Genomic DNA, 21,628 nt, shown 5'->3' with positions numbered 1-21,628 from the left:
CGAAATGGATGCATGGGCAGAATGGGCTGGTGCGTTGCTGCCAATAGCAGCACTCCTTTTCTGAGCTTTCTTCGCCTTTTCACCTTCAATTCTTCACGTAACCGAGCTAGGAGATCACAATAATAGTCACTTGTGATTGTGTGACCCTGTGGCAGGTAGTCCGTCAGGATGACTCCCTCACAGTCCCAGAAAACGGACAGCATCACCTTAGCGACTGACCTTTGCAGTCTTGCCTTTTTGAGGGGCGGTGAGGAGCTGTGTTCCCACTGCTTGCTCATCTCTTTCTTTCTGGGTCATAAAGGTAGATCCAGCTTTCGTCCATTGTAACCAGTCTGCTGAAAAAATACTCTTCATCCAGCTCACAGCGGCCTAACATCTCTAGTGCTGTTTCCTCAATAGTCCTCTTCTGGAGAGGGAGGAGCAATCGTTGCATCCACCGTGCCGACACTTGATGAAGGTGCAGCTGGTGATGGATGATATTCCAGATGAACCCATAACTAACACCGATTACAGCCATCCCACTTTCAATGGTGATCCTCCTATCTTCCATTATCATATTCTCCACTTTCTCCATCAATGTGGCATCATTTGTGAAGCACGGTCTCCCTGTCCTAGGGGCATCGGAAATTAGCATGTGACAGGTTTGGAACTGCCATTTCCGGTTGGAAACCATCTCATAGGATGGGCTTTCCTCCCTGTACACTGCTTTCATCTCATCGTGAATTTGCTTCGCTGCTTTCCCCTGGAGATGCAGGAATTTGATGACGCTCCGTGCCTCAATTTTGTCAATCATGACACCTTCCTATATTCACGTGTATAAAAAGGATAACAATAAACATCCAAAACAGACAAAAGTGTGTGTGCTTAACCTAGAATGGCCATTGTACACCCGGCCGCAAATGTAATGGTAGAAAAAAATTTGCACAGCCGAAAATAAGTTGGCAATGCTGCTTACACCGAGACATTCGTGGTAAGACGCTTGAAGAGCCTCAAGCAAACTTTTTCAACGCACAACTTCAGTACCGAAGGTCATGCCACACGTCGATTGGCAACTTTCGGGAGCATGTTGTTTTTCTACACACTTCTCCCCAAATGCCTGTTTGAGAATGATTTTGTGCTCACGTTATCCCTCTCCAACGTAGATCTGACATTGCAGTAATCTTACAATATTGTTTTGGTTCTTATTTTGTTTTGCTTTTACCATGACGCGATTATAATGTATTGCAACTATGAGGATGGATGATAATTAGATTAAATTGATAAAGAAACACTACAGAGTCCAGGACTCTAACTAGGAAGCAAGCAGTAGCGTACCAGGATTTCATCAAGGGGAGTGTTATTTCTAAAGCTTTCTCCAAATTCACGTTGATTTATTAAACTCTAATTAAATAAATAAAGTCATAATTAATTAATAATACTATAATTAACTAATTAGTTGAATTACTACAAATAATACTACTAATACCACTACTACTATTATGTAGTAGAGATCTACATAAATATAGTATTTATGAAAGCAATAAAACGAAATTACTTTCTAGTCATTCGATTTTTACAAATTCTATGAGCACGTTCGCTTCTTTGATACGAAATAATTGTCTAGTCAACGAGGTGAGGTATTTTAAGTGTGAAGAAAATCCATAAAAATAAGAAAATATATTATAATAAATTGAAGTAATCAAAGTATGGAACTCATCCAAGGAGATTCGATGGTCTGGTTGGTAGGGCGTCTGACAACCACGCGGGCGATCAGGGTTCGATTCCCGGAATTTGTTTGAATTTTTCAGCTCTTGTCCCCTCATAAATATCGCCGATAAATCACATCTGGAATGTCTCGCTGTTCTTACCAACAAAACATTTTACAATAGTTAACGTTATTGTCGTTTGAAATCAGAAATTTAAACGTGCCACTATAAGCAATGGGAAGGTGGACTGGTGGCTGTGTATCCTTATCCGCCTAACTATACATTACCGCCTTACAACGAATGAAGAATTTTTATTAGTTAATGCTCATTGTTCACACACACAGACACACACACACACACACACACACACACACACACACACACACACACACACACCAACACACACACACAAAAATACATGTGCATTAAACATTTGATGCAGTTGAGATACAAAACATTTTTTTTCTCTTTTAAATCAAAGGTGCCCTCATATTTTATTATCAGGAATTCGTGTTTATTTTGAAGTCATTCACTCTGAATGACGCGTGTGTTTGTATTACCGAAGTAAATCAAATGAAAATATTTTACGTGTTTCGAAAATTATAAATGTCTAACGCACATGTGTTGACTATATTTAAAAATTGAAACTGTTTATAATCATCCAGAATTCCCAAAATTATAATTTTATAATTTAATGTATCAATGCAAACTTTATTAGTAAAATAAAGTCTTTTCTTGAACGACACTTGCAACAGTTAATAATAAAATACAATAACTGTGCATTTCAGTATTGTAACTGTTGTGCTGGTTATGCACTCGAATATCATTAAATAATAATAATAATAATAATAATAATTATAAATTTCGAATAAAATTTGTTTATTTCATTAGTTTAGTAATTATTTATTGTATAACATTTATAACAGTTGTAATTATTATTATTATTATTTCTACTATTCTACATTTATTACTGGCCTTTACCCCTAAAAAAAATTCTGACGACGCTCTCGATAAGCCATATGATCAAATTAATCTAAAATTAAAGTGGCTGTGTTTCATTAAACAATGTCGAAAATTATACATTTTACTGTTGTATAATTGAAGTATTTCAATGTTTCTAATTTATGTAAGATTTATTTCAACCTGCAGAAGACTTAAAAACTGTTGGTAGAAGATAAACATTGTCTTGGAAAAGACTACTATTTTTCCGTAAATCTTCATCCAAAGGATCCGGGAAATTGCAAATCTTTTCTAGGTACCTTTGTTTCTCTATATCACTCAAAAATTTCAAGTGATCCATTTTGTATCCGATCTTTTATATGCTCGGTAACGATTTGTATTCCACTTGTTTACATTGGAAAATTGCCCAAACCGGAAGTTCTCTCCCCGTCATCTATAATCGAATTGTCTGATCGATTATTTTTTGTTTACTCAGTAATAACCCCAATAAGCCTATAGGTAATTAATTTTACTTCCTTGTAACGAACCCGTCTCGTCACAAATTGTACGAGTCGCACCTCTATTTTTATGACCTTTCTAAGAATCTAAGAAATTGAGAATTGTGTAAATTTAAGAAAATGAGTTCCACCTCTATTTTGGAAAACTTACTTTAGGAATATACTTTTAATAGTTTATTTCTTCCCCACCCGTTTTCGCTAGCGTCGCAGACCCTATATAAAGGCAAAAGCTTAACTGGCAATTTAGTTAAACTCCGCCTGCGGGCGAGAGAAGGTGTGCTCCGCTACTGCGAGAGACCAAGCACCAAAAAGGGAGAAGGACTCCGCTTTCGGGCGAGAGGAGGTGCGCTTCGCTCCGGCGACAGACCAAGCACCTCAAAGGAGACTCACTCCGCCATATCCAGCGAGAGACCAAGAGTAGTAAGGGCTCCATCTTCGGATGAGAGAAGCTGAGCTCCGTCTCCGGACGAGAGATAAGAGGTTGGACTCTGTCCACTAGTCAGAGAATCCGCTACACTTTCCGGTGAGAGATAGCCTCGCTCCATCTTCGGATGAGAGAAGTTACGCTCCGTCTTAGGACGAGAGAAGTGGACTTGGCACTGCTAAGAACGCACTCCACCCACCCTCAGGTGAGAGAAGTGACTAATCAGCTTTCCTTTTTCTTCCCGCATTATCAACCGCGAGGTAGAAGTTTATGCTCTAATAGGAATATTATTTTAGGAGATAGATTAGTAACAGGTTTAATATGTAAACGTTGGGTCCCTATGTATCAAAGTAAATTGAGAACGGACTAAGTTTATGCATTGTATTTCTGTGTCTAAAGTCCTGTTACCTTAATTTAAACTCATAACCTCTCTGTATTAGTCTAAGTTTTCTTTCTGAACTTTTGTTGAATAAAATTTTATATGTTAAAGTCAAACCTATGTATCGCTCTGGTCAAGTCTTTGGCTATCATTTCATCTGGCAACATAAACCCGAACCCTGACAGCAATTTAGTCTCATGACACCGACTCTTGCATACCGCTATGCAGACTGGACTGAATTATAGTAAACATTATGTAGTCGGTTACAGAGAGAACGTGCAAAAGCCAGAGTGGCTAAGAACACACGCCCGGGGGACGTTTCATCCTTATCAAGATTAAACATATTGCATAATAAGTTGTAATATACTGAGAAATTCATCTTCAGGGCTTCTACCTTCCCAGCTTTTTCGACTTTAGATGGAGGCTGCTGATGAGGGATGAGCCCCCCCGAAATAAAATCCTCGCTACGAGCCTGGACTGTGCCAAGTGATTTTTTTTTTTCAATAGGTGACGGCATCGAGTCCCTTCGCTAACCTTTTCTAGAGTGGAGTGGATAGAAAGCAGATGAGAAATCTGATTAGAAGAATTATGAAAGCATTGGGCACACGCGCATTTGTGTGTGTGTGTGTGAGTGAGTGAGAGAGAGAGAGAGAGAAAGGGGAACAAAAGCAGAGGGCAAATGTATGCAATGGATGAATAAGAAAATGTACACCAACAAAAAGAAATTGGGAAAGAAATACAAACGAAATCGGAAAGGGGAAGAGAGAGAGAAGGCATGTTTGCGAAATCAATATCTGCCCACCCTAATTTATCAATATATGGATCCTGCCCACCCGGTCAAAATTTTCTGGCGCCGCCCCTGCATCTGACCACTGTTCAATGTTCCTCCATCGCGTATCGACTCCGAGACTCTCTTGATTACAAGCCGACGACGTTGCCGCTACACCGCAGGAAAAGCCCATATGTATATATAAGTGTAAATAATATTGTCTGTGTGTGTAATTACACGTATATTCATAACTATACATAAATGTTTGATTTCATTCGAATATGTTTTAAAAATTTTGTATGCTTCATTTCCTGTTTCACCTTTTTATCGCCTTAAATGGTTTGTTTTTTCCGCTTGCATACGTATTCATCTTGCTCCAATCTGCATATGAGTTGAAAACATACACACACGTATATCGCACACATGAAAGTACCTTTAACGATTGGTTCATGACGCAGGCTACTCTATCGACTCACCGAGGGAATGATCTGTCGATAACAACAAACAATTAGGTCGCTCATGTCGAGAAACGAACACCACAAAGCTCTGCTCAAACGCATGCGACACTCAGTGGAGACAATTTGCTTGGAAGCATGAAACAGCAAAATGAAGTCGACAAAGGCAAGTACTGAGACTGTTTGTTGACGTGTGCTAAGCTTCCTATCTAACCTCAGCTTACCCGTTCTGTGTAAGAAATTTGCTTGTCTGGGGGGGGGGGGAGCCTCAGAGACCCACACATTCTTTTATCACTAAAATTCAATCACTGCTTGCTTTGTTCTTTATGTAGTTATAGTTACATATTAACTGCAAAAAGTACCATAATTAATAAACGATAAGAACCAATTATTGCATAAGTGTCACGCACATATTTGATCATTCTCTTAACCCCGAAAAACATTATTAATGTTACATCAATGCTTTTTTGTTTGTATACGTTCAGTTATATACGTAGTAATTACAATAATAAAAAAAATCTATCAATATCAAACGATTCTACGCTCTTTTATGATTGATTTAATATATATAAGTCCGCTTTATACACAGTAAGGCTAATTGGAACTGGACCTATAGTTAAAAGTGGGATCCGAACCACTATGTGCCTCCGCCGTGCATCGAACTCGGGACCCCTTGAATTCCACACCCTTACTGGTATGAGTGTCGTGTAGGAACACGCATCCCAAAGGGGAGCTGATGGGCACACCCCATGCATTTTTGCCTCATATGAACGTTACTATTATGATTTTATGAACGAAAGTAATACAGAAACATTGGGGACACACTAGGAAAGAATATAATTTATTTTCAATATTTAAATAAAAATATCCAGAGTTGAAAATTCGAAAAACAAGAGGTGTTGAGCCTGGCAGCAACCCCTCCTTTCCCCTTGGATAATCTAAGGTTAACTAGAGTATGAGAAAATATTGTGTGGGTGGCAAAACGTTTATAAAATATAATAATTAAAAATATATTGTAATAATTATTATCTAAAAGTTACTGTAACTAATGTTTCCAAATTATTATTATTAATTTTATTATTATTATGTCATTGGTAAGACTTCTCTACTCAATCAACCAGATTATTGAATACACACAGCTGTTTTCCTTTTTATTTTCACACATCGTAGCCAATATATTGAAATGCACAGACGTGCTATTTTGTTATCAACTCTGACACACTTCGTTCAAAAAAGAACTTTCTATGTTGAGTGGAAATTTTAATCATGAACTTTACATTCTGTTACCTCTCACATAAAAGTATAATCTTGCAATTTTTAAAGCTTGTGGAGCCTTAAAATCTTTGGGTTAATTGGTAAAATATGAAACATGAACTTTTAACCTGCATTTGACAATGAATTTTTAAAGCTAACATTTTTATTTTTGTTTGTCCTGGGGTTTCTGCAAGAATACTAATCAACTGAAATCTATTTCTGCTATCGACTATTAAAATAATATATTTTTTGGTAATTTGAAATTAATAATGCCAATCTATAGGGGGAGGGGGTCGACCTACAGATTTAATTCTTTAATTAATAAATCTTTAATTAGTTGTATCAATAATAAATTGGAAGTTTATTTTCTCTATGATATTTTTGAACAGTTCCTCGTTTACCGGTATTATCTTCAACAATATATATATTATAGATTATTCTTATTCTTTCTTAAAACGTTTCAATGGTAAGATAATTCTATAGCTTTACGACATTTGAAATGCTTGATTACGTACGAGGATCTGGCATAATACTACTTTGCATGAAATAGTAATTTTATTGTTCACTATATTATAAGTTTGTAAATACATGATAGAAAATGACACGCTATGAATTATATTCCAAACATAATATTTACAGAACAAGGCTAGTTAAAAAGCGATGTAAATCAGCAAATTAAGTAAATAATATATCTCTCAAGTATACCCTAATATTTACAATATTTCAATCGATAAATATTAACAGCAAAAAATCAGTTTTTTGTTAATTAGCAAGAAAGGGACGCAACCGGTTTTAATTTAAATTAGAATATTTTATCAAGCGTGAAGGTACAGATGAATATAAATTACTGTTGCACGCGATATAAATAATATTTTAAACGCTGTATCATTACCATTGCATCAACTTGAATGAGTATGCAATGGACGTTAAAAAACTTTAAAAACGGTCTAGATCATTTTTATTACGTTAAGTTGGATGGCAGCAAAAATTGACGCCCGTAGACCGTCATTTCGCCAGCCAACTTTTTTACAGTGTCTATTTTTAAAAATTTTGATACGGTAAGTTTAAAGTATGACGTATTCAAATATGTTAATGTGTTGGCATTCCACGAAAAGTGGTCCTACAGAAGGTCGTTTCACGTCCATGGTAACAAAGTTAGAACCCACCTCACCTTAAGAAAAACCGTAACGCCACGAGCGGTGGTGCTCCACGTGATACCCCTGTCTTGCAGCAATGGCCCTGCAGCGGAGTTTCCATTGGAGGAGACTGCGTTGAAGAACACATTGGTCCAAACGATCATATTCCTCCTAACAAGCTTTCCCAAGACCCTCAATTGTGCGGGGCCGTCTGCTTCCCAAGGTTCGTTTCAACAACGGAAACCCACAAAAATCAATGGAAGAGGCTTCGGGGGATTTAACAGGGATGTCTGTAAAGGGGATTGCATGAATGACCGTTTCACGTGTCAACCGATCCATGTATGCCTGCGTGGACTTTGCCGTATGACTGGAAGCCTTGTCCTGGTGGATGACAACACGAGATGTATCGCTGCCATAGAGAGAAGGAACATCATGTCTGTAAAGTGGCTCCAAAATATTCGTCTGGTAATAGGCTGCATTTATTTTAGCCTTTTTTCCACTCTGCGCAGTGGAAGTTTGCCGTTATGGCAGTAACCACCAAGAACCATGAACCAGCGTGGAAAACTTTCAGCACATTCACGTACCCACTCAGATCAACCTCTTGCATCACGTGGACGATAGTAGATGGCCCTTTTTTTTTTTTTACCACATCCCGACGGATACACCCATGCTTCATCCAGGGACACCACAGACTTCCAGCGGTCGCCTGCCAGATGGCGTTCGTAGAGCTTCCGACTGTTGGTCTTCCTCTCTTGGACATGTGAGGCACGCAACTTGTGAACTTGAGCCTTGTGCTTCCGCACAAGTTGTAAATCTTGGTCTATGATGCGATTTACAGTTGCAGGGAAACATTGTACTGCCTGTGCAATCACTCTTTGCGTTGCAGGGTTTTCACATCGCACCAAGGATCCACTTTCCGCACAACATCGGAGGAACGCTTGGGCTTCCGATATGTCCGAGGCCCACTTTGACTGGTTCCAGCAACAGGTACAGTGCAAGCTTTATGGCGATTCAACACTGCATTGATGCCCTTTTTTGACACATGGAATGCTTTCATGTGGCACTGTTTAATTATCTGGCTATAACTATAACCAACGTCGGAAAGGGCACAGATGTACCCCTCCCAAAAGACTGGAATTTTTGGTGCCATATAAACACTCACTCACACACCAACCATCGACTTTGCAAGTCAACACACAGTACTTTCGTCCTACTGGCTCTGGCTGCTCTGTGCTGTGCCTACGTGCTGCTCGCTGGTGATCGAAATCGTTACCATCAACGTGAAACAGCCTTCTGTACTCTATGTAAATATCAACATGAATTAATATGGAAATTATTATTGTTTTTAATTGCATTACGATTTAGATGTTTGTGCATGCATATAATGTGCATAATTCATCAATAAAAGTTACTAGCATCTGCAGCCTATATGCTTCAGAGACAAATGAAGTCAACATTTGCTACGTTTTTAAAGCATCACACAAGTAACGAACATATTTTTAATGCTTTTCGTGCATTCAGCCTCTGCCATAATACTCAAGTTGTTTTCATTTGTTAGCAGACACCACAGAGTACTTAATAATTCTGTGAAATCATGAAATCAGTTCATAATGAATAATTTAATACGATCTCATGTCTAGAACCTGAAATTTTGTGTGTAAAATGTCACAAACGTAACGCTGGAATGCCCCTATTCAGTTTTGTTCAAATGTAATACCAGATGATTATTCGTTCGGCTGAGGTATCTAGCAGCCCAGGTCAATCTTAGTTTTTCCTCTCTTTCTAATCCATGTACTATGCTTCAAATCTTTTACTCACAGATTATAACGCCTGTGATGTCCTAACAGACCTTTCCATTTGGGTCCAAATAACCAAAACTGTGTTGTAAGTGTCGTGCGCTGAGCGTGTGGACGACATTTAAACGAACGTTGATTGAGTGAACAGATAACCTTCCCTTACATTTTTCTAGAATTCGCATTTTATGTGAAATTAGCGATTTCAAATGCATGAAAAATATGTTTAGAAGATGCCACTGCGCGTACATAAACACTTTTTTACAGTAATTAACATTTTTTGGTGTTATCGTGTTTGCAAAAAATCAAGGTCCCTAAATATAATAAATAAATATAATATAAATATAATAATTTAAAAATAGTTTCCTCTTTCGTTCATTGTTCTCTGTTCTAAGGGGCAGGTTTTTCACTGCAACCTCCAGACTTTCTGGTTTGGCGCTCTAAGCTTTATATCGGCGTACTATACACTTCATTTAATACCATCTGTCGCTCATGTCTTCTTCTTCCTCAGACTACTATCCCATTAACCATTCTTTCCAGCATATCTTAGTCAGCCAATTTAATATTTTCCTGATCACTTCCATCATTGCTCTTAATATATCAACTCTTTCTTACTTTATCTGTCCATTTCACACGTTCCATTATTCAACAAGCCTTAGGCTTCAAGTAACTCTGTTTTTCACTTTCGATGAATGATCATTTTGCCTTTATTTTAGCAGCATCTCCATTTCCAGATCAATTTCTAATATACTGTGCGCAAGCATTTCGATGACACAAACAATTTTCAAGTTTCTTTTTATTCAAGGGCAACTGATTGAGTCCCCGCCAGGCTTAGAGGCGCTGAAACACATAGACAAGTTGATATTGCAAGCGAGAGAAGAATGCATGGAAGGTAAGCCACTCTATGACGTTTAATACTGGCGTAGATTATAATGCGGACATTTTCATTGCTGACTACTTTAGTGTAAAATATCCTCTTTGTGCTGTATCCAAAATTTTTCAATAAATAAATGGCAAAATCATAAATTTCACAATTGAACCAGGTAGAAGATAAAATAATCTGTTGTTTCCACTATGGTGAGCCGAAAACGAAATCTGCATACAAACGACGAACGAAATTCTCTTTCCGGCAAAGTTCAGCAAGGAAGTGTCCCCTTGGAACTGTAAACAATACGACAAGGTCGCAAGATGAACATAACTTGATCGTAGCACGGCTTCTTTGTAGATATTGATCTTATCAGTGGCGTATCCTGGATTTTCATAAAGGGCATGCTGTACACAAATTTTTTAGAACATATATATTACGGAATGAGAGATAGCATTTTACGTGTTCGATGTTTGACGATTTGCACATTAACATTACTAAATATTGCATAACGCATAAAGTAATGAAATATGGATAATAAAAGTTTAAAACTCACCAGGTTTGATGTCTCATGTGGAAGTCTTTATAAAATTATAAAATCACTTGATATTTATAAAAAAAGTTTATATTTACATTGGAGATTCACAATTTAGTTTTGTTTGGCTTATGCAAATAACATTATAGTAGAGACCTAAATTACAATCAGAGATTCAGGAACAATAGACCAGACTCAATTAAAACGATTTAAATGTAAATTCTGCTCTTCTGTTTTGAGTGGTAAATTCCCTTATAACATCCTCGTAAAATGAGGGCAATGCTTTAATTTTCAGAAGCAGCTCTATCTCAATGGATAATATACCAAAAGCACTTAATATTTCTTGCGATTGGATTGCTCTAATATAATTATTAATTCTTCTTAATGTTGAAAAAGATCGTTCCACTGATGCAGTTGAAGCTGGTATTGACAAAATGAGTGTAGCCAACTTGCAAGTTTCACTCATAATGTTATGAATATTGTTCGTGTTCATATATGGTACTAGTGCATGTAGAGGTTTATTTTCAAACTCGGGGGAAGAATGGAGAGCATTCAACTCATTCTTTAGCTTTACAAAGTCAAATAATTTGCTGTATGGACTGACGTTAAGTTTATTTAACAAATTTTCAGGAAAACTAGATTTGTATGAGGGAAATTTCTCTTCATTCAGAAGGGTCATGAATTCGAGCTCAGCAAGAGAACCAAACCTTTCAGATATTTGATTGGATATGTTATCTACGTACAATCTCATAGTACAATCGCTTCATTTCACATTTGTCAATACATTTCCTCTTTCTATGAAATTCATTTGTCTCTTGTATATTGACCTTTTCCCATATTGTTTCAAAATTATTTCGTTGTGAAGGAAGCAGAAGATGAAATTTTGCAATTTCTTTATCACAGTAAGCAATATCAAGGGTTTTCTTTTGTAATATCTCAAAAAGTATGTCTGAGTGGGAAAATATCCTTGAAAAAACCTCAAGAAGAAAACAACTCTTATATTCAGACAGCAATTTCATGAACCCATGAGCCTGTAGAACATTGATAAAACTGAATAGTAGAAATAATAACAATAATGATTTTTACAAAATAACAACTGTTGTAAAATAAATAATACAAATTCTGAATAATTATTATTTTTAATATTAATATTATGTAGGTAATTATTATGGCATTATATAATTGGGGAGACATTTCTACTCGGTCCACCACCTGGCGAATTATCCAGCACAAATGTTTTGTCCTGAAATTTAAAGTTATTGTATTTAATTTACTTTTACATACGTTGTCCAAGAAAAGGCTTTAAAAGTTGGGGGAAATTTTAGTTAAACAGTTATGTCGTTTGCCTTTCACATAAAACTCTATATTTTGGAAGTTTTAAAACTGGGGACGCGTAACGAAGCGTAATACTGCACATTTTCTACAAGCTACAATCTGACCAAGGGTCGTTCACTTATTCTACCAGCCAGTTGCTCTTCTAAGGCATGTCAAGAATGCAGAGTCAAGTGTAAAGATACTTACTCCACGCCGATTCGTCAAGTTTAGAAAAATATCTTATTATATCTTAGCAAAATTACAGCCTGTTTACCTGTGAGCAGTTTGTTACACCAGCACTCCAGGAAGTCTCTTTACCAGTGGCGTAGCGTTATAGTACGCCCATAAGCTCGGTGTTCCCTGATTTAAAATTTTAAAAATGTGTAAATGCTGTAAATATAAAGTAAAACTTGACTAATTTCATATAACAACACTCGTTCTAACATTTTTTTTCAATGCCTTTCCTGGCCGGACGCCGGCAGGGTAGGTTTGGCTTAAGGACTGTATTCCTTGCTGCCTATCTGGACGGAGGGAATAATCGAATCAGCGTTGCCAACCCCTCAACTACGAAAAGTGCTGTTCGAACTGTGAAATTATGCTAGAACACCACCCAATTGTGCTAGGGTATTATTATTATTATTAACAATATATTTTATTACTATTTTCAGATGTTATATTGTATCTCACCCTAAGATCTATTTATTTTGGTTATTTTCTGTCGCTTTTTTTTGCTTCTGGGTCTCTGGGAGTATAAGTACGACAATGAGGGTGAATTAAGAACTGTTGAAATGGTCTATTGGATGGAACAAACATAATTACATGTCCATACCTAACGAAGGTTCGAACTAGGGCATGTGACTCAGTAAATTTGGAAAAATACTTCACATATTTTTGCATTCCCACTATTTTTCATTGCATTGCAACACACTATCTATGAATCCTTACTTCGGGGGCTACAATACAAACATCAAATTATTACAAATACAAGTTCTTGCATTTTTTGGCATTGTATTTTTAGACTGACGCAGGAGGAAAGCTTGGATCAAAGAGAATAGGATTTTTGGCTTGGATCTCTACAGCACGCGCGCAATGCTCTCTCGGACGCTGGCGTACGTAGCAGCGAGCTACGTAATTGGTTCTATGGTTCATGTAACCCTTCCTCCTCTTCCGACGCAGACGATAGAAGCAGAATTCCTACTCGTTTCTTCGGGCTCGTGCTGTGTGATGCTACAATATGCAATACTGACTGACTTAACTTTGCCAAATTCAAATATACCATTTCATAATGACCACTGCATTGTATAATTTATCGCACTAACAGCGATGTTCATAAAAACAAAACATCAACACAGTTTTTGTCAAACAATTTGGTGAAGTCCTCGTGGTAGAAGTTCAACCTGTGGCTGCTCTACCATTTTACCCGCAAAACTATCCTTTTTATTATTATTATTTTTTCGTTATTATCTAACTGCTTAATATTGTGTCAATGGAAATGTTTAGCATACAGTTGAAAACTCTTAACACACATCTAATGGTGTCTGGACAAAATTATTTTAAAATGTTTATCCGCATTCTCAAGATGCAATAAACAGTGGTCTGAATTACTAATCGGCACTGTTACGTCAGTAGAGTGTACGATAGTTGGATCATCCGCCCACCTCTGTGTCAGAGTGTTTTGCACAGCGCGCCAAGACGACAGAGGTGCCTGGTTCGAATCCCGGCGTTAGCACGGGTGTTCTTTGTGAGTGTCCCTTCATCAACTTCATAAATATCACTCATATTCATATTCGCGATTAACCAAAAGTGGTAGAAAAGCGAAGAAAAATAATCCAAATCAATCAGTAGTTGGATCGCCCACAACAATGACGTCTACTGTTGTTCAGAGGAGCTTGTGATTCAGATACGTTTTTAATGACTTGCGTCATGCAGAAAGGTATAAAAAAGGTATAATACACCAGAGTTCAAAACATTTGTGGCTTAATAGTGAGGCATCTCATTTTCTAGCTAAAACATGCATGGATGATGTTTTATTGAAAACCCAGATGACTTTATTCAAATAAACAATACCTGTGGCGACTAATACCATAAGTAAATTATTAAGCAAAAAAGGGCCGACCCTGCCTTCGGACTTGGCGTTTCCACCCGAAATGCTCATGCTACGCCACTGCTCTTTACATTTGACTCTGCGTTCTTGACATGCCTAATGAGAACAACTGACTAGTAGAATAAGTGAACGACCCTTGGTCAGATTGTAGCTTGTAGAAAATGTACAGACTTACGCTTCGTTACGGAAGCATTTTTTCTTTGGAATAAATGGTTGAATTGGAAACACATAACCTGGTTCATGCATTTCATACTATTTTTTTCGGTCTAACGCAGATTTTACTTTATTCTGTTCTAATACTAACTGATTGATTCTTCTTTGTAGCTAATCAGTGGTGATTTATTCCTTCTAGTTTTTTGGACTTTTAACCACTGTTATTTAAAAGAGATGTACCTACGTTTCGGAGGCTCAATCTGCCTCCGAAACGTAGTTAAATCTCTTTTAAATAACAGTGGTTAAAAGTCCAAAAAAACTAGAATAACTGATTGAGCAATATTTCTGTTATTAACAATAAAAATGTTGGAGGCATATTTTACAGTGGTCCGTGTCCTACTTTAAACTGTAGGTCCAGTCCCGATTAGGCTATCTGTGCATAAATGGACATAAAACATCAAATTTAAAAAAGTGACAAGCTTTCTTCTTTTCTTTTGTAACTTGAAATGAGCGACATTAAATTTCATGGAGGAGTCGACGGAATGATTCGACCCCCTCCTTCTCCAATGCCGATTGCAATGCAGACTATAATAGTGTTAGTGTTGTCTCTCGCAGTGACGACGTACCACGTGATGAGCGTGCTGGGGGAGGAAGTGTTCCGAGGGGAGGTGGAGTACGGCTGCTGCTGCGCCAGTGACATCCGGGTGCTGAACGAGACGGAACGAGAAGTCCTCCGGGTCTGGCGAGAGGTCACGTGTTTCAAGGAGGTGAGAGCAAATTAAGCCAAGACATAAAACAGATATACTATGTCCCGGGAATCTCTGTAGCTTAGCGAACGAAAGCAAGTCTCCGCGCAGGCGCAAGTAGTGACTTTAGAAGGCTCGAACAATGAGCGCGTGAGGATGAAAGCCAATACAGTTACCAGCTTTTGCAGCAGCGTGCACAGAGATTCCGGGGAAAGAGTATAGGTAGAGAATAATGTCCTGGTATTGTGTGCTGAAAGTGACTTGCGATCAATAGATATTTAGTATCTAATTTGCATCAGTAATAGTTCTCGGCAGGGTGACTTTTGTCGAGAACTTTCGAGTTTGCTTTGCGGTTCACTTTATGCACAGAAAGGCTAATCGGGATTGGATCTACATTTTAAAGTTTAAACCAAACTACCATGTGTGATATTTATCCAGGCTCCAAAAAAATGACGGAAGGTGTCCTAATTTTAAATTACGTTGAGGGTCAGGTGCGTGCCAGGATCCCCCCCCCCCTTTTTCTCAGCACCTCTGCACTTCCCAGCCATAGTTTTTGCACTTCTTCTGTGCTTATAATGTGTTTTAAGACCCTGTTTAGGCTAAGAAACCAGACTAAAACTCGAATAAGCCAAATTGTGTGGCTTATGCTTATTGAAAAAGAAGCCCCCGCAAGCCTAGGCATCCCGCGCCAAACCTAATATTCGCAGACTCTCAGTTCCTGACCTATATCTGCCTAACTAATGGTTGTTTCATTTTCCTCTAGTTTCAGTGGTTCTGCAGCTGTAATTTAAAAAATTGCTACCCCCTCTCGGGTATGGCACTAAATATTGTTATTTACCACGGCTATAGGAATATCTTAATCATAGGGTATAAGTTCTTTATACGAGAATTCCAAATAGAAAACGTTTTATAGCCAAGAGGATATAGTTAAATGCGGATCTATATTCTGAAAACTGTGCACAATACAGAGAAAAATATATAGCGAAGCTTGTATGTACAGTGTCTCTCAAAAGTTTTAGGACAACGACATTTTAAACTAGGCAACCCAATTTACACAAGCCGTTGGTGGGTTGCGTGCAGAGTTAGGCTCAATTTCAGGGTTGCCACGTGCACAATAGATATTTATAAAATACGCGAAAGAAATATAAACAATTATTATTGTATAAAATTATTAAAAATATCACTATTATATCGCAAATGACAAAATTCTTTCTGAAAGAAAAAAATAGGTTTTCTAGTATTTTATCGCTGATGAGTCTACAGTAAGGAAAAGAGGTGAGAGGAAACGAAAGGTTACAAAGGAGAGGAGAAAGAGAAAGCGAAAGGAGAAGAGGAAAAGTAGAGGAGAGAAGAAAGATAGGATAGACGAGGAGAGGAGATGTAGTGAGGAGAATGGAAAAAGATTCGAGGAGAGATGAGGAAAAAAGAACAAAGAAGAGAAAAGAGGAGAAAAACGAGAGGAGAGGAGAGGAGAGGAGGAGACGAGAAGAGGGAAGTGGAGAGTAGAGTAAAGGAGAGAAAAAGAGAAGAACGAAAAAAAAGAGTGCAGTGGAGTCGGAAATCTAAGACAGGAAAGGAGATAAGAGGAGTGGAGAAGAGTGGGATGGAGATAAGATGCGAGAAAAGTAGGGAAGGCGATATGAGATAAAAGCAGAACAGAAAGAGGGGAGAGAAGAAGGAGAAGGAACTGGAGAGAAGAGGTAGTTGCAGAAAATATCGTCTGAGCGTCAAGAATGGATGCATTGGTCAAATTATCGACATGAAACATTCAATAACATTTTGAAATGTATTGCAGAATATATTAGATCGGTGCGAAATGCCTTTTGGCTGAGTTCAGAGCAAATTAAAATCTTCCATGTAATATCTTTGATTTTACCTGCGATTACACCACTAAAAAAATGAACGTAATTTTTAATATTTATAAGAATTATTCAATTTTTCTCCACTTCTCGGTTCGTTGAAATTGAGATCGTTAATTCCAAACTGAATCATTCCGTTTCACACGGCGTGGACAATGAACACAATGGGATATGTCTAAAACTTACGAAAATTTTCTGCCACCGGAAGGGTTCGAACCTACGACCATCAGATTGACAATCCTGAACGGTAGCCACTACCTTACAAGCTTTCGTTCCTTAAACCAGGTAGAAGGAGCTGACCAATGTGAAATGTAGATGTAACTCTCCTGCATGTAACGTGCAAACAAGTATTGTTTGCAACAAAGAAAACGAAAGTAGTACGACTCGGCGAAAACATTTAATGGAGAATTGCACATGGTGAGAACTTTTCATTCGATATTTGCGGAGGTATCCTTGCATTGAACTCAAGTGGGAAAAGGGGTAAAATTAGCATGTCCTGAATTGCCACACATATAAATAGTTATTTCATTAATATTTGTCAATGTCTTTGAAGCAGTACACAATTATCGTTAGAGTATCATAATTCACGATCTTATATATAAAAATATGCCGTTGAACGTGCGTCAATTAATTTATTTGTTTATTTTTTTTATAAATTTCATATGCAGAACAATGTAGCCACTATATACTGCTATTACAAATAATGTTACCATGCTCTTGTTTAATGGAAGGGATTCCTTTTTAAGGAACATCTAGTATGGAGGATCGAACGTGGGACCGCAATGTTTTCAAGAATTCTAACCAATACACTACGCCCTTTGTTTTCTTGGAGCTACAGTTCCTAATTATTCTGTCGCCTCAATATTGTAAACGTTATCTGCAAAAAAGAAGTTAAATACTCAGATATAGCTCTGTACTTCTAGAATTACTTTATTCACATGCATTTGAAATTTAACTCTGAATTTCTTTCTTGGTATTAGTATATCTAAGCTTGTGAATATATTTTATTTGTAATTTTATAACGGTTTCATGAACATCTACAAAATAGTTCCTTATAACTTGGAATATGGTGAATAGATATGAAATGTCTTGAAATTAATTTTCGACCACTAGATTTTGGCAAGGGAATTATGTGTGATCCGTTTCCAGTCATTCATTGCTTAAACAAACGTTTTAAAACTATGTGGAATTTTCATTCTGGGATAAGTTTCTTTACTTGCTACATGTATGCGAACTACACTCTGTCCCACTTATCTCTGGAGCAGGTGAACGAAAAAAAGTATCTGAGCAGGGATGAACACGTGAGAGGAATGGGATTGCGTGGAGGGAGGAAAACCACTGCAGTTACCAGCCTTCCCATCAGCATGCACTGATTCGCTCTGTGCACTCGATCCCCTCTCCCCACTTCTCTTCCGCTATGCGCGGCTTTGCTCCAGAGATGCTGGGACAGGGTACAGTTAATTGTTTCTCAAAAAGGTATCATCTATGTCTGTATGCCAAACATTGAATTCTTACTCACATGGAAAAAAAATGTCAATTTGTATTCAGGGGTAGTTTCACAGTTACAAACTATTTTGGCCTTGATGAGAAGTTTAGTGTAAGTAGGCATTTTGTTTATAATTTTGAAATTGAGGTCGTCTAAGGTTGAAATCCTCATATTAAGGGCTTGAACTCGTCATCCCAAGAGGTTGAAGATCGTCCTCTACTTTGTGCGTGACCTTCTTTATTTTTCTATTCATAATTCATCCTCATCGTCGCGATTAGCCAAAGGTAAGATACGAAAAGTCCTCCTCCGTGACCGTGCGGTCAAAGGAGCTGTGCTTTGCACTCCGACTGCAGGACGGCATGGATTCGAGTCCGCCTATGCTCACTCTCTAGGTTCTCGGCTTGTGTATGGGACCGGTAGAAACCCACCAGAAGAAATTGGGGAGCTACGAGTGAGTAGCGTAACCCGGTCTATGAAATCTCCTATTGGGTATGTTCCTGGGTAAACAAAAAATAATCGATCAGACAATTCGATTATCGAAGGCGATAAAATAACCTCTGGTTGACCAAGTTGCCAATATAAACAAATGGAATACAGATTGTCTTCGAGCTTACATTGTTAAAAAGGAGCGGATACACGTATTACTATCCCAATAATTATTCAATACGGTTTTTTGTTTGTCAGGAATTATCACTTAAACTATTGCATGTTGAGATGGTGCCTACCTAGCCGCTTCTGATGAAATCTACCATTCTTCAGATTCTCTTTAAAATTCGACTCTGGTCAGTTGTAACGTGCTGGGTGCAGACAGTGTGCATCCAAGCACAGTGTTTTGCGATAAGAAGCGGCCTTGAATAGCGTGAGTGAGTCACTTTGATCGCGAGCAAGCTAGACTACCAAGCTTGTCTGCCTTTGAAAACCAAGTCATTTTTTTTAACGGTTTCCGAACGCGATTGCTATTGTAGAAGTATATATTCTCTCAAAAGAGCAAGAAAGGAAATTCGACCAATGTTCTCCCGTCGTCTAAAACCAAATATTATCTATTAAACGAAAAGTTCACGATTGTCAATAAACGGTTTAATCTATCTGAGCATAAGGTGAATGTAAATACTAAATTTAATAGAAAGGTTCTCCAAAATTTCTCTTCCACTGTCTACGTAAGGTCAGTACCCAGGGGAGGGTCCATGTGGACCATGCTCCCCCCCTCGAACCCTAAAATATTTAAATGTGAACCTATAAATAAATAAATACGAAAATAACATCGTCGATTTTTGAAATGTGTAAAAATTTCAATTTTGCTCTTGCATAAATGAATCTGTTTCTTGCGCAAAAGTCTTCAAGCTGCAATATTGGGTGGTTTTAGTTTTATAATCATTGATGCAAGGCTAGCAGACGTCCGATTTACCGATTTAGTCAGGACAGTGCGTTGCTTTCAATCCCTGTCCCGACTTTTTCGAACTGCAATCGTGATGCGAAAACGTCTCTTTATTATTGTTTTCTTGTTAACTCACAATTAGACATGTTCTTTATTGTATGAATAATTCTAAGTACGCAACATAGAATTATCATGACTCTTTAATGGCGCTCGCACTATTTGAACTATTTTGTAATATCTGTCTGTCTGTCTGTCTCTCTCTCTGGTCTACGTCAATGACAGAAATACAAGCAATATTCTTATTTATTTTTAACCCAATTAAAGGAAAGTGTAAGCATTTAAAAGAAATAAGAAAGATCATCACTGTTGCTCTTCCTTAGAAATTGTTGTTCTTCGAGTAAGAAAAATTTGAAGGATTTAGTCCAGCACCTTAAGGCAGTGTCCCACGAGTCTCTCTTGACTAATACTGTCAAATTTGACATGATTTTATGAATAAAATTTTCCGCCTGTTTACGTATAACGTTGCACAGATTTGGTAGTTCGCACACGGTGTAATTATTTCGTGTTACCTTACGCAACAGCAAATACATTTCATAAGACTGTTCTGGACACAAGACTTGCATCAGTAAACAAGCATTTTGTCTGTTACAGTATCACAGGAAAAGAACATCGTCCTGTAATGTTCAAGCCTCTAGATATTTTCCATTAGTAATGTCTAATCACAATAATAAGTTAGAAGAAATAACTCGCATTTTCACAACTACCAATATTCTCGTTTTTAATTACTTCGAAAATTATTTCTCGAAGATATCGGTTATACTACAAGAAAGCAAATCAAAATTAAAGTAAAAGTTCAACTACACGTATACCAAACGACATTTACAATATTAAAGGGACAGAATACTTAGAAAAAATTGTTGTTTCATTCGAAGGTAAAGGCGTGGTGTAGCGGTTCTTCTACCTGGTTTAAGGAACGGAAGCTTGTAGGGTAGTGGCTACCGTTCAGGATTGTCAATCTGATGGTCGTAGGTTCGAACCCTTCCGGTGGCAGAAAATTTTCGTAAGTTTTAGACATATCCCATTGTGTTCATTGTCCACGCCGTGTGAAACGGAATGATTCAGTTTGGAATTAACGATCTCAATTTCAACGAACCGAGAAGTGGAGAAAAATTGAATAATTCTTATAAATATTAAAAATTACGTTCATTTTTTTAGTGGTGTAATCGCAGGTAAAATCAAAGATATTACATGGAAGATTTTAATTTGCTCTGAACTCAGCCAAAAGGCATTTCGCACCGATCTAATATATTCTGCAATACATTTCAAAATGTTATTGAATGTTTCATGTCGATAATTTGACCAATGCATCCATTCTTGACGCTCAGACGATATTTTCTGCAACTACCTCTTCTCTCCAGTTCCTTCTCCTTCTTCTCTCCCCTCTTTCTGTTCTGCTTTTATCTCATATCGCCTTCCCTACTTTTCTCGCATCTTATCTCCATCCCACTCTTCTCCACTCCTCTTATCTCCATTCCTGTCTTAGATTTCCGACTCCACTGCACTCTCTTTTTTCGTTCTTCTCTTTTTCTCTCCTTTACTCTACTCTCCACTTCCCTCTTCTCGTCTCCTCCTCTCCTCTCCTCTCCTCTCGTTTTTCTCCTCTTTTCTCTTCTTTGTTCTTTTTTCCTCATCTCTCCTCGAATCTTTTTCCATTCTCCTCACTACATCTCCTCTCCTCGTCTATCCTATCTTTCTTCTCTCCTCTACTTTTCCTCTTCTCCTTTCGCTTTCTCTTTCTCCTCTCCTTTGTAACCTTTCGTTTCCTCTCACCTCTTTTCC

At 37.7% G+C, this 21,628-nt stretch overlaps 2 protein-coding genes across 3 annotated transcripts in view; one reads left to right on the top strand and one right to left on the bottom strand.

Moving 5' to 3' along the window:
• Nucleotides 1–274: 274 nt before the first annotated feature.
• On the bottom strand, nt 275–793 carry LOC145996727 (protein GVQW3-like). Its single transcript, XM_083133254.1, has one exon. The coding sequence runs from the start codon at nt 791–793 to the stop codon at nt 275–277; it is 519 nt and encodes a 172-aa protein (XP_082989380.1).
• A 4,422-nt stretch (nt 794–5,215) lies between these two features.
• LOC145996899 (phospholipid scramblase 1-like) overlaps nt 5,216–21,628 on the top strand; it is a 31,932-nt gene continuing 15,519 nt past the window's right edge. The window contains exons 1-3 of one of the 2 annotated variants that reach the window (XM_083133458.1): nt 5,216–5,335; nt 10,158–10,244; nt 14,939–15,090. In XM_083133458.1, coding sequence (XP_082989584.1) covers nt 5,308–5,335; nt 10,158–10,244; nt 14,939–15,090 — 267 coding nt within the window. In that variant the 5' untranslated portion in view covers nt 5,216–5,307. Of the gene's footprint in view, nt 5,336–6,904; nt 6,973–10,157; nt 10,245–14,938; nt 15,091–21,628 lie in introns of those variants that run through there. The other variant, XM_083133459.1, reaches the window with a different exon arrangement.

The sequence above is a fragment of the Lepisma saccharinum genome, chromosome 13 (genome assembly GCF_977018435.1).
Source record: "Lepisma saccharinum chromosome 13, izLepSacc3.1, whole genome shotgun sequence".
NCBI lineage: Eukaryota > Metazoa > Arthropoda > Insecta > Zygentoma > Lepismatidae > Lepisma > Lepisma saccharinum.
The sequence above is the reverse complement of the archived record's forward strand: the minus strand, read 5'-3'. Positions and strand labels throughout refer to the sequence as shown.

Bases quoted from the DNA above. Each gene is read 5' to 3' on its own strand.
- LOC145996727 (XM_083133254.1), bottom strand. From the start codon at position 793: ATGATTGACAAAATTGAGGCACGGAGCGTCATCAAATTCCTGCATCTC.